The 14,070-nt window shown below is 40.7% G+C and overlaps 1 protein-coding gene across 1 annotated transcript in view; it reads right to left on the reverse strand.

Annotated features, from left to right (window-relative positions):
* The window catches only part of ctnna2 (catenin (cadherin-associated protein), alpha 2), a 393,607-nt gene that overhangs the window by 9,343 nt on the left and 370,194 nt on the right, over nt 1–14,070 (reverse strand). The window contains exons 15-16 of the mRNA XM_042485341.2: nt 6,785–6,966; nt 4,275–4,380 (exon numbers count right to left, since the gene is read on the reverse strand). Coding sequence (XP_042341275.1) covers nt 4,275–4,380; nt 6,785–6,966 — 288 coding nt within the window. The remainder of the gene's footprint in view (nt 1–4,274; nt 4,381–6,784; nt 6,967–14,070) is intronic.

Below are 14,070 nucleotides of genomic sequence, written 5' to 3' on the forward strand. Positions count from 1 at the left end.
ATGGAAGTTTATTTTGAAAGGCACAATGCATGTCGCAAGGCCTATATTGACACGCCATCCCTTAACATCAAAAACTGACGCAGCAGGGCTACTGATAGCAGCATATTAAACAAAAGTTTCTTGCTCCAGGACCCTTCTAACCCATACTTAGGACGCTGGAATCAAATAATTCCCATATAATCGTGCAATAACATTTCAATAAGGTACATGAATTGCACTATTTACGCCTGTTTTAGGAATTTTATACAGCCTAACAATACTCTACAATACAACACCGTAAAATAAGTACACAACTGAACTGACATCAACACCACCTGCACAGGTAAATGTGAAGCCAGATGGCACTGCATCCAAAGGATGCTTAGTGATACATACTGTCACCTGCCATTGCTGTTCACAACACTCAATGATTGATGCATGTCTGAGAGTAGGGGTGTGCATTATGTTTGTACAGCTTCTCTTCCACTACAGTAGCTAGCTTGTGTCTGTAGGAGGCATACTTTTAAGAATGGAGCCGAGTAGGGAAAATGGAGTGGGAGAAATAGAGTAGAAAAAAAGGCATTGCTGGAGTGAAATGGGGTGAGTTGCCTCGAGGGGTTTTTCTACGTCAAGTGCTGTGCTTAAATGACTATGAAAGAGCTCGCCATCCTTCCACCGTTCCACGCAGAATTGCCTTCTGCTTCGCACATGTTCATCAATAGGGCTGATGTGGAGTCATGGCGACAAGGTTTGCTACTTAAGGGACCTGTCTGAAAGCAGCGGAGCAGCCTTTATACTTAGCATCAAGCCACAGTGCTCTCCACAAACACAGGTTACCTACCATAATGTGTGAATGCAAAATACTTGTTTTCTTCATCCGGAATAAAGACAAATAATCAAGGATGTTAACTGTTGTGTAATTCCATTAAGATGCTTCATAAAAAGCAAACTTTTGCTCTTTTAACTTTTAATAACTCACTGCATTCACTGAATAGCATGGCAAACAGATGCCCCAGAAGCCTCACATGAAAACACTTTTATACTAAATACATGTTGGAAATGAAAATGTCCTCAAGCCCCTCTTTATTTCCTGAACACAGCTCTGATGTCTCTGGAAGTGTAACAGAAGGCTTTGAATATTCAGTAAACACTGGTCTAGAAACCATTTAAGTGAGAATTAAAAATGGCAAGCCACCTGTTCTTTTCATTACAGCAACTGTTGATTCAGACACAGGCTTTGCCAGTGATTTGCCATGTGACAGATTCACTCCCACCTAAACCCTGTTAAACACTGATCATCACTCGGCAGCTCACAAGCCAAGAAATGAATACATAAGCACACAAACGCAAGTTCATGCTTACTTTGTCATTTCTGTCCCCAATCCCATACTAAACAACGTACACAAGGCGTGACGCAGACCGAGACCTGCTCCCAGAGACAAATGTTCCCACACATGGAAACATGCAGAAATGTTTATAAACAAGGCACATACAGATTCAAACTGTTGCTTTCCCTCTCTGTGTTTGTGGTAATTACTGCGTGACAGACAGAGTTACGCATTCATGGCCTGAAACTTTGTTGTGTAGTGCAATATGCTCCAGAGAGCAGGACAGTGTCGCATGAGGAGAACTGAGCCAGCTTTGACTAAAGATGCCTTCTGGTCAGCTGAAAGCTGAGCAGACTCTACGGCCGCTCAAACTGACAGGCATTCTGTGGCGTGCTAACAGCAGAAGGCTTGCCCATACATTGTTGTAAAGTCACATATTGTCACAAGAAAGCACAGGATGAGGAACAATACAGAAGAGGGGGAAAACCATCTCTCTCTGTTCGAGTATATGGCACCCTGAGCAACATTTCAGTGGGTACTCTAATCTAACCTCTGCATGATCCTTTGATTATGAACATTCAGTACCCTGGATGGGACCACGCCTCCTGAATGAATGTGAAATGATTTTAATAAAGTTTAATAATAAATTAAAGTATAAAATGCCTTCACAGGAAATAGGCATGAAGGCTTTGAAAGTTTTTTTTCATGCTGTGTTGAGGGTTCTTCTAACTGCAAACCAGTCTATTTTTTTTTTTTTTTAACTTTTCTCATTTATCTTTTTCAGTTAGTTTGGAATCTCAAAAGTAACAAATGTTCTTTTTTTTGAGAAGAACCAGTCCTATGTCCAAATTCACAAATTCGGAAAAGCACCATCCAGAATGTTGCCAGCACAAAGTTAAAGCCAGCATCTGTGATGGTATGAGGGTGTGTTAGTGCCCATGGGATGGATTAACTTGCATATCTGTGAAGGCACCACAGATGCTGAAAGGTACATCCAGGTTTGAAGCAACATATGCTGGAATCCAGACAACAACATTTCAGGGACATCCCTGCTTATTCCAACAAGACAACGCAAAGCCACATTCTGCACGTTACAACAACATGACTAAAAGAATGCAGGTACAGGTCTCCCACTGAAAATGTATGGTGCATTATGAACCACAATATATGACAATAGAGACCCCGGACTGTTGAGCAACTGAACTTATATATCAAGCAAGAACGAAAAAGACTGTTACTTTCCAAACTTCAACAATTAGCGTCTTCAGTTCCCAAACACTTGCTGAGCGTTAAAAGAAAAGAGATGTCACACCGAGGTAAACCATCCACCGTCGCAACTTTTTTGGAACGTGTTGCAAGCATCAAATTCAGAATGAGTGTATATTTACAAAACAAAGTTAATCAGTTGGAAAATCTTGTCTCTGTACTGTATTCTATTGAATATAAGCTGAAAATGATGTGAAAATAATTGCATTCTGTTTTATTTATGTTTTACACAGCGTCCCAAATTGTTTTTGGAATTAGGGTTGTATATTAATGCTCTGATGTCACATACAGAACCTTTAAAGCTTCTATAATAAATATTTTTACAACAGTGGATCAAATAACCACATCTAATGTGAAAAGGTTCACTTATGTAATAATAAACCCAACTCTGGAGTTTACTTTATCTGTGAAGCATTATATCACCTACTGTTGATGGTTTTAGTTTTTTGGACTGCAACTTAACTGATTCAAGTCAGACTCATGGCTCTCATCAGCATTGTTTCTAGATATAACAGGTGGCAAAAACAAGGCTCTGACAAACCAACTGGACACCGCATGCCCAGTTCCAAAGGACAGACAGACAAAGTGAGCGAGTTGTCTCTTTTCTCAGGGGTTGGCGGCCAAACAGAGCAGAGAGGAAAGTGAATATTGGACTTGCATTGCTCTGTATCTGCTGGATGTGTAAATAAGCCACTGTTTGCTATATCAACTTTATAAGGCAGTGTTATATGTCAATGTTGTGTTTAGAGCCTTGTTGCACTGCCCAAAAGTGGCCAAAAACGGACTGTGCAGCCTTTGCGGAGGTATGACTCATTGAGTGCTTTCTAGTTATCACTACTACACGACTGTCCACACTCATTTCCATAAAAGAGAATTTTCCTCTAAAATTTTAAACCACCAAGTACGGTGACATGTTTGAAGTTTGGCACATGAAACCGCAGGTACAGCAGCCATGCTGGCCATCATGTGTGCTGGCCTCATGCGAGTTTCAGGACTTCAGTTAAAAGATGTGATTGTGATGCTGAATTTTGATGTGAGCTCCAACATTTCTTCAGCTAAGCAGCACTGGAAGGAGGCCCAGCATGTGATACTGAAACCAACAATAATTATTCCAAGGGTTTGCTAGCTAACAGCAGTTGCAATTACAATGACAACAGGCTGCCTTAATAAATCAGTGAGTCTTGTGCCTAAGTTTATTCTCACTGCTTATTAGAGACAGATGAAATGGAGAAGAACATTATGCATTACCTGGAGTGCTGCATTCTGAAATACCTCCCACTTCATTTGCTGTATGCACACATACACAGCGTACACACCTATTTCTTTTCACTCCCGTCTTCCCTAGGCACAGCACTGATTGATTAGATATTGAAAATGGTCTGTCAGCGTGTTTTAGAGAGATACTCATCTGATAATGAATGCAACACCTCGGTTAGGAGCTAATTATATTAGAGACATAACTTGGTTCTGCTGTCTTGCTCTCTCAGTGTTGGCCCCACTGGGAGACAAAGTCATGCAGCAACACAGCCCACCGCTCTAGCTGGGCTTGTCAATGTCCACATTAAAGATTTCCAACGGCCATGGCCACTTACTCAAGCTCAAAGTTTGCACTGCCACAAGCTACTATGACACAGTCACAGATAGTTTCAGACTGAAGGTGATTACAATGATAAAAATGACATGACACAGTCGCAGGGATACCTGATCTGCAACAGCACGGGCCAATTTGTCCATCCTGGAGCCAGCCTCTGCAATCTTCTTAGCAGCGTTGATCACATCTGAGGAGTTCTTCAGGGGGCCTTTGCCTCTGGGAAAATTCAAGGGGTGAGAAAGAAGGAAATGTGGGTGGAGTTACAGAAGCAGAGGACACACTGAGCTTCCCATTCAAGACTGAGCTCACCACTGAGCTCGTTCAGCAGCAGCTAATTTGCTTTGGCTGTCAGGAGCAGTGTGAGAAATTACAATCAACCAGCAGATTTCCCAGATAATGGATGTGGTATACCTTTGTCCCTAATGATATGTCATTATCAAAACAAACAGAAAAAAAGATTTGTTTATAGCAACAAAACAGGAGATTTTTCAGAGCTGTTACAGTAGGAAACAGAACGGGATCGAGGAATAATGGCCAACCACTGAGCCTTTGTTCTGTGTTTTGTTTTCTTGATTTGCCAGCACAGGGAAAGTTATTGTGGCTAAATAAATGTTTCAGTCTGTGCTAAACTGAAATTTCCACTCAGATTGTTCATGCCAATCTGCATAACTGGGGTCAATGCCAAGTAATAATAGTGCAGTCACAGCACCACAGCCATAATCACTCATGACTAATGACTCATGGCTCTGATTTCTCTTTTCTCGTTTTGGTTTGTTCCATGGAGTATAATTGTGGAGGGGTTCACAAATCCATACACGAGGCAGATAACCATCAGTTAGGCATTAGGGATTTCCCTGATATGTTGGGCCCAGATGGGGGAGATTGAGAGGAAAGCTGCTGGCTTTTAGTAAACATAAGCAACAAGACTGCAAATGCAAACAGATTATCTGTTACATTATATCTTTAAATCGAAGCACCGCTAAGTCGTCTGAGCAAAACAAAGGTTGTCTGGGTCACTCTGCCTTTCACAAAACAGCTTTGAGGGAAAGGGAAGATTGTTTCTGTCTTTTTGTTGCTTTATTTACCTGCTGCTCCAATGTTTTTATATAAACAATGGAAGAAAACACTGCCTCTATGTGAGACAGTGATCATCCCACAGGGAATTATCACCTAACATGTCTCACCCTCAGATATACTGAACTTCTCAGCTTTTTTGAGCTCATGGTTCTGGTTGTAAAGCACTCTTTATCTGTTTGGGTTAACACACACTGCCACCATCATCCTGTTTACAGATACAGCAGGCACCTGTTTTTATCAAAAAAAAATGATACTCTCCGTATACTTGGCACCAAAAAGCAGAAAAACAAAGTGACTAGAAAGTGATAAGGCCAGGTGCCATGAGAAAGTGAGTGAGGGGGCTTTTAAAAATTGAAAGGGGGCAATTTGTTTTATAAAATAAAATTCATTTAATTAACCATACCTAAAATAGCCGATTAATACATGTATTAATCAGAGTGCTCACAGAACACAGCACTGGGAGAGCACTACATAGTATGTTCTACATTTCTGAACAGCTCTCTGTAAGTCAGCAGGGGGAGGTACATTGAATGAGCTGTAGCAGGTTTCTCTCTCTCTCTCTTTGACTGTCTCTTCACTTCCCTGTTGTTTAGCTTCTGTCTGTTGATTGCTACAATTGGGGGAAATGGAATAAGCAACAAAAGTTCTATTTAGAACCACAAAAAACAAGCAAGCTAAGAAACTGAACTGTTCTGTATGTCGATCAATCTTCGCTTCCCTGTTTCAGGACCAAGGACAGCGCCCCACATACAGTTAGACCGTAGGGAAATGTATCTTGGCAATTAATTTAGTCTTTTTTGCTATTTTTTCATACATACATAAAGCATATTCAGAGGATGTAAAAAATACAACTGAGGGGGCTTGCGGTACAGGGCCCAAATCCCTGTGATGCATTTAACAACAAAAGAGACATATTTTGTTCAACAGTTTCTATATGTGATGGATGTTTAAGCAACAAATTAGCCAGATAAATTTTAAAGGTCAAGTGTGTAGGACTTAGAGGGATATATTGGCATAAATGGAATATAATATTATAAGTATATTGTCTTTAGTGATAAAATCACCTGAAAATAAGAATTGTATTTTCGTCACCTTAGAATGAGACATTTATATTTAGTAGGAAGCCATCCTCTTTCATGTTGCACCGCTATGTTTCTATAGTTGCCCAGGATGGACAAACCAAAAACTCGCTCTAGATAGGGCCATTTGCATCACTATAGTTATCAGACTCTCTATGATGATTCAAATGTTTTAAGAAAAACACAGATTTTTATTTTAAAACTGCTTTTTTTTAGTTTATTTTTACTAGTTTAAATCACCAGGTCCATTTGTTTTGAAGTTGAAAAATACCATTGCAGATAATTCAGCCTACTAAAATCCATCTAAACAATGAACACTAAAGGAATTCTAACTGTGAGTTCACATTTGACTCATGATGGAAGTTACAGCTGGTTGTAATCTACAGTTCTCACCGCCTCGAAATCCTACGCACTGCTCCTTTAAAATGTGAAAATTCACCACTGCCTTTACGTGTCATGTTTACCTGGTAAAGTCCGTCATCTCCATCATGATCATACACATCTGCTTGGCCAGCACGATGATGTCATTGCCGTTGTCGTCCCACTTGGCCACTTCTGCGTCTAGCTTGCACTTCTCCTGTCTGAAGCTCTCCACCTGCTCAGCAATCTTAGCCTTCTCCTCCTGGGGAAGCTGTGCCATGATAGCCTGCAGGCCACAGGGGAGCACAGAAGAAACAAAAGCATTAGAGGAACAGGAAGAGGTTGTTAGGGAGTAAATTTGAGACGGAATAAATTGGAAGGATTGCTCAGAATGAGGGAAATGACAGAGGAGAAGAATTTAGGTAAAGGAGGGAGATAAGGTTGGGAAGGAGAGAACGATAGGGAAATGAGGAAAGGGGCGAATAAGAAGAAGGATTAGTTAAGGGGAAAGAGAATAAAGGGAAGAATATAAAGGGGAGAGCTGTAGCTCCATTTGTTCTATTTTTTCCCGTCCAGTCTACTTTTTAATCCGCCCTACAAAACTTAAACACTAAGTTTGGAGTCTGACTATCCCTGCCCTTCTGAAACGCTTCAAAATAAAGTTCTAAACTTTACATTTAATGACTGGACCTTTTCAAACCCCTTGACATCTTATATCCATAAAGAGCAAATCCATTTTTGCCTTCATTTTTAACTCAGCGGCCTTCGGGGGCAGGTCCAAAATGGCATAAATCTTGTGGCAAGGTCACAGGCGCAGTAAGGACCCGGTATTATTTGGGAGATAAATGTATAATTACCTCGCTTCTTAGACCAGAGAATGAATAATGCATTTGTTCAACATTATGTCAGGGAGGTGAGATGGAAGGAAGAGTAACCTGGTTTCCATTAGGTCGATTCTATTGACTCGAGAGGCAGAGAGAGAAAACGAGTACAGTAGAAAAAAGAAAAGTCACCATTGTTTTTTAACCTCATCTATTATTGACTGTCCTCCACGAATTGCTATTCTCTTAATGAAATAATCACCCTTGTCCTCCTTTTTTTCCACTTCCTTATTCCCTCTCTCACAGCAAAGCTGGTGTGTGGGGGTGCAGGGTGAGCTCAGTGAGAAAGTGCGTCACTTTGCTCATGTCCCCTGCTAGATGTGTCAGGAGGGAATTGAAAACAAAAAATATAGATGACTTGTCCTTCTGAAATTCTTCGAAAACAAAATAAGCCGAAACAGAAGGGGGGCCGCAATGAAAGAGAGAAAACAAAAATCGAAATTACAGACGGAAATAGAGAGGCATGGTGGCACAACTTTCTCATCAGAGGCCAACAGATGTGTCCATGAGCTTTGGCCTACTGATCACTGTGTGAGCAGAGTGGTGCAAAAGCTTTGATGGCGGCTAGCTTGAGAAAAAAAAGAAAAAAAAAAAAAAAACGAACGGCATAAACAAACAAGCAAAACCAGCCCCCTTAAGCCCAGTGTAGATTTCCTCTGCTGCTGGTGCCAAGACACACAAACAACAGCGAGGCAGCAAATCCCATTAAACTGTGTGTGGAGTGAAAACACTGCTCACATTTAAAACAAATACAGAGTTAATATGTATTGCAACTGCACAATGAGGAATAAACAATTTAAAACAGACCACTGATTCCAGCGGGGCAAACTTGTACTCACTTTGCAGGTGTCGCTATGAATTATGGGCCGCACACAGCCGGCAGTGGCTCTGGGGCCCAGCACCAATTTATTTTATCTATGACAAAACGCCTATAGTCTGCCTATCCACAAGTCAAGCACACCTCTATTTACTTAGCAGACAGATTCCTAAATTAAGGCTCAATCAGATTTGTTATTTTTACCCCTACTCCTCCTTTTGAGTGCCACCTTGCTCCCCAAAAAGAGCTACAAGGGATAGTGGTTGAAATCTTTTCATATATGTTATTCTTTTGGTCTAAGACAGTCCAATAGTACTAGTAAGCATGACCAACTCTCCCAAATCCAAAAACTAGAAGGCTACAACTCAATATTTGTGATGTTATAGGGTAAAATGTTAGGACATGTTCACAAATATTGATTACACTTTCCCAGGCTATAGAAATAACATATTAGAACCCTTGAATAAGGTGGTGCTCCCCTTTAAGTTCACGTTAACAATCAGTCTAACAAGTCATCAAACAGAAAAGAACACTAGCAATCTCTAGCAATGCTATTTAGGCTTACGCTAGTAACGCATGCTCCTACCCTGCCAGTTTGCACTTTTATTGGGGGTTGTAGACTAACAAGTCCAGCAACTTCACTGCAAGACTAGTTAAAGTTTGCCAATATTTGAGACTATAGCCTAAAGCAAAAATCAGCAATAACAATGCACCAGTAACTAGCTAGCTAGTTAGCTATCAAGATGTTGGCATACTAGCGATTTCATTTGTTGTTGTTGTTTCAAAGAAAAGGAGCATAATGCACTGAAACATTAAACTAAGATATTTTGATGGGTATTGTAATTGAAAAAAAACCAAAACATTTGTGGCTACTTTTGTTAGCTTACTTGTGCAGCCATCTTAAATTATCTCTCTTAGCACTCAGTTTGAAGTGTGCCTCCATTTGTGGGGCCATGTAGTCACAACACTTTGCCCTACCCATATATCCCAGCAAGAATCTGGATACCCTACCCCTCGGCATGAACATGCAGAAAGGACGGGCGCTGATTAGGGAAAAGGGGTGTTTCGGAATTGGGTTTTATAACAACATTTTTACTGACCTCCTGCTTCTTTGAGTTTGTCATTTATAACACAACACCTGCTCATTTTAAAGTCTTATTTATGCTGTTCATTTCAACTATAACCTGTTTTTAAATTCAAATCAGTTTGAATAAAAGCAAAAAGATTTATAAATATAAACTTGAGGACTACAAAGGGCATTTTAGTCGAGACACTTTACTTGGTCTCTCAGCTTGTGGTTCTGGTTAGCCAGCAGCTCCCTGGGGTATGTTTACTGATTAGACACTCATGTTCAGCGTAGCCAAAAACATAATGTAGGCAAAGCTGTACAGTAATTGCTGCCTAATCAATAGCGACACAGGTGAGTGCACTGTGCCACCAGGCACATCTCTCTGACCTCTGGACTCGAGGGCGGTTATTTGCATATCTTTCACTGCTCATTTCTTTGCTGCACCCAACTGTTGAGGCATCAATTATTCACTTGTTTCTATAATTACACTGAGCAGTATGCCCCTGGTGTCAAAATGGTTGGTACACCATCGAGAAGAAGTACAGTTATGGCTTTGCTAAATGCCACTGTAACGAGTCAGATAAAGAATGCAAATTAAGAGTCGTAGAGTAGTTCTCGGTTTGGCTATCTCTGTACGTGCAAACAAAATGTTTTCCCTCCGTCTTCTGCACATTAAAGCTGCACTAAACCAAGATGAAGTGCTCCCTCAAACAGTTAAAGGGAGCAAAAAGTCTCTTGAAACTCAACAATTTGGATTGGAAATTCCTTTTCTAAAATTAGGGATCAAGGGAGGTTGGGGAGAGAGAGAGTGAGGGATTTGGTTGGTATTCAAATTTACTCTAAAAATGGTGTGACAAAAGAGAGAGAGCATCAGGGAGGGAGAGAGAGAGAGGGAGAGAGAGAGAGAGAGAGAGAGAGAGAGAGAGAGAGAGAGAGAGGCTTCTGAATACAAAAGAAAGCTGCAGCACAGGGGTAAACACATGAGCCAATTGGGACGTCAGGGGAGCAGGAAGGCACTTGGTGAAGCCCCCTCCCTCTCTCTCCCTCCTCCTCTGCTCTCTAGAATTCACTTATCCCCAAATCCCTTCCCCTACTTTACTGATAACAACAAGGAGCGGGCCTTGGGAGCTTAACATAGTGGCAAATCCGGCCGAGGGAGTGCTGTGCCAATACACTCTGCGACTCGGCTGCGTCTGCAGGGATTAGAACGCTTTCCGGGTTTCTTCACCGAGCGCGGCGTCTTGAAATGACTTTAATTTGTTTCATTTGAAATAAACTGCCCAGACACTCAGAGTTCAATTTTATGGATGACCTATCAACAGTGTTATCCAATCACTGTGTTAAGAGATGTTGGGTGCGTATGTGTGTGCGCGTTGTGTTTGCCTCTCTGTGCATTATCCGTGGTGTGTGTGTTATAGAAAGAGAGTTTGCGCCTGCATGTTCTAATAGAAAGAGACAATATGTACAGGCCTCTGTCCCCTGTGTCTTTTTCTGCCTTCTCATTATGCATGTTTGCTCTAATAAGTTAGCTTTGCGCATAAGTATAAAAGAAGTGACAAGTGGAGCACCACACAAGGCAAAAAAGCACTGGGAACAAAGGCTCCTGGGAGTGCCCTGGACTTGATTTGATTTCTTTCTACGCTGAGCAAGAGGGAGACAGTGAGATCAAGAAAGATGTTATGCATGTGTCCTGTGTGTGAGACCCGCACACTGGAGGGGCTTGGGGGGATCATGACTGTAAACCTCAGTGTGCTCATGTCAGCTCCTATGGAGAAAATGGATTACGCTTCCTCTTGTCTGTTTGAATAGAAACACAGAAGCACCAGTGTGCACTTGGCATGACCGTGAGAGGACAGCAAGCTTTATCCTGACACGACAGGCTGAGGCCGACTGGGCAGATCACCAGTGGTTCACGGCAAATACATCTTTTATGGATGTGCTTGCCTTCTGCGTGTGTAAATGTTTAGTCTCTGAGGGCATAACAGTGTCTACGAGTGGAAAAACAGGCGATATCAATTAACTGTGTGAGAGGCTTTGTCAGTGCGCCAGATGTAAAGGATGTTGTACACGATAATGCGGACTAAATGCACAAATGTAAACTCGTTTGATAACACGATGCGATACGTTGTCGTGCGTTTATTGGATGCGAGCTCGAGCGCATGGCTTTCTAATTAAGGGTGCATGAAGAATCACTGCATTCTGCCACGTCACCCTTGAATCCACCTTATATCACTTGTATTACAGCAACAAGTTATGACAAAGGGGACATGCTGAGACTTCAAACTGTTCCCAAGAAGAGCTGCCCACTCAAAGCACAGTTGAGTGCCAGGAAAACTAGTTAACAGTTTGGTGCTGTGAAGCTCCCTTGTGTGGCAGCGCTGGTGCATCTAAGCTCAGATGGCCCTGCAATGTTACGCCGCGGGAGCCTTAGTGGGAGTATATGTTCAACAAACTCAAAGCACTTCACACCCAGGACCCCCACAGTCGTCCTGGAGAAGCTATTGTGCTCCCAAAGCATGGATCTGTTCTTTTTGTTCATGGTTGGAGTTCAGATGTGAAAATGTAAAACTTTTAAAAAATATTTTCTCTTAGTTCAACAGTTATGTTCAAATAATGAAACAAAACTCAACTTATTTACTACTACAGTGTTCTGCAACATTAAATCAGATCTGAATGGCACTTTTTCAATTTGGATTTTCTTGACTGGTTGTAGAATTTATTACATTTTGTTTTAAACACACAGAAACAGGTTTGTTTTTTTTAAAACCATGAATGCAATCTTTCCTTAACCTCGATCAAGTAGTCTTTTTAACATAAACTTTGAGTAATTCATGTGTTTTAACCTTTAAAAAAACCTTAATAATATAGGTGGCAGATGAAGGTCACATGAACATTTTTTGTCATAGTCAAATAACAGCAACAGTTTTGGAAGACTAACAAACAGTGTTGGACAATGAAAAAAAGCTCATATGTGTCATTTCTCTCGGGCAGTGACTAACAACATATTTTGTCATTTAGTTTGAAAAACTTCTTGGCTGCACCCACAGAAAAATGAGTCAACACTTTGAAATAGTTTGGGTATTTTATTGAGGACCCACATTTGTTTATAAATTTTAAAATGCTGCAGGAAAATAAGTAATGGTGGAGATCATGGAATTTAGAGCAAGACCATGTAACTTCTGAAATAAGAAATGATCTTTCGCCTAACAGAAATTCATTAGCTTTTCAACTCAGTAGACTATGGGAGTTTTGCAGCTACAACCTGATTAAGGTGCTGTGTAATCCACATTACTGAGTCACTTTGCTGATTTTATAACCCTTCTCTATTTCGGTCACATTATAAACATAAAGTGCATTATACTTCATCCACCCAAAATGACTATTCAGTCAAAGGGGTAAATTTATGCAAGAGTTGTAGTACAGAATTGAAAACATGTAGAATGTCTAATAAATTTAAAAATGTGAACATGGTAAATGGTGAACATATTGATTTACTGATTGATTGGTGACCCTGTTTAACAACAGCAAGACTACACTTAACATCCATTTACAAACTCTCACACATGTGCACTATAATCCATGTCTCATTTACCCAGTCATGTGTTCAGTGTTTCCAAAACACACGCCTTTTCACTAAAACCATAATATTTAAATCTGAACTGTCACTGTGAAACTTATCTATGCTCTCTTTAAAGCTAGACTCCAATGCAAAGTTTTAGAAAAAGCAAAAATAAGCAAAAATGTAAAAATTAAAGTTAAATTACACTGCTCAAGCCTCAATCAATCAATCAATCAATCAATCCATACATTTGCCATTTTCAATGAAGGCATTCTAGAAAAATGTTCACAAAATTGAAGTGAACACAGCATGGCTAATTGATTTACAAATGATTGTTTTTGTGGGTGAAGTATTCCTTTAATCATTGCCTATTATTACAATTAGTGGCCACAGTGGCGGCTTTTCAGCAATGGTGACTTGGTCTCACTTTTATGTACAGTGTTTTGTGCTAGCCTTAAAGATAAATGTTGCCTGTTTGTGGTGCTCTTGTTTCTGAGCTGGTATTTTTTTGTTTTAACGACTATCAGAAGGTATCATAATCAGGGCAACAGCTGCATAATACATAAATTTAGCAACAATAAGATGCGATTTTGGTTTTATTTTTTTCTTCCGTCTTTGTGCATCACCCCCATGTGTGCACACTGTGCAGAGACTCAGGCAGTATAATACAGGCCTGTGCCATAGGGAAAGGCATCGGGCCAAGTCACATTCCTGCCATCCACAATCCATTCAACATGCAACACACCGCTAGAGCCTCTGTGTTGCTGGAGGGAAGCAAGCACTGATACCCTCTTAATGTTCTTTAAGCTGGGCCCAAGTGAAAAATTGCTAATGTGCAACAAAGCCCAGACCCTAGTGATCGCAACTGAAGCCTTGGCGCAGCACAATACTGTATTTTGTGTTTTGTCTGGCATCTGAAGGGAATTTGGTAATTACTTCTTTGTTTGTGATTGCAATTTTACACCTGCCACCCCCGAACAGTGTTTATTTAAAATAATCCTGCTTGTTAGGATCATTTAAATGGACTTTCATGCTATGTAAGTGGAACTACTTGGATGAATCGA

This window comes from Plectropomus leopardus, chromosome 3 (genome assembly GCF_026936395.1).
Source record: "Plectropomus leopardus strain MGB_pleo_1.0 chromosome 3, ASM2693639v1, whole genome shotgun sequence".
In the NCBI taxonomy this organism is placed as follows: Eukaryota; Metazoa; Chordata; class Actinopteri; order Perciformes; family Serranidae; genus Plectropomus; species Plectropomus leopardus.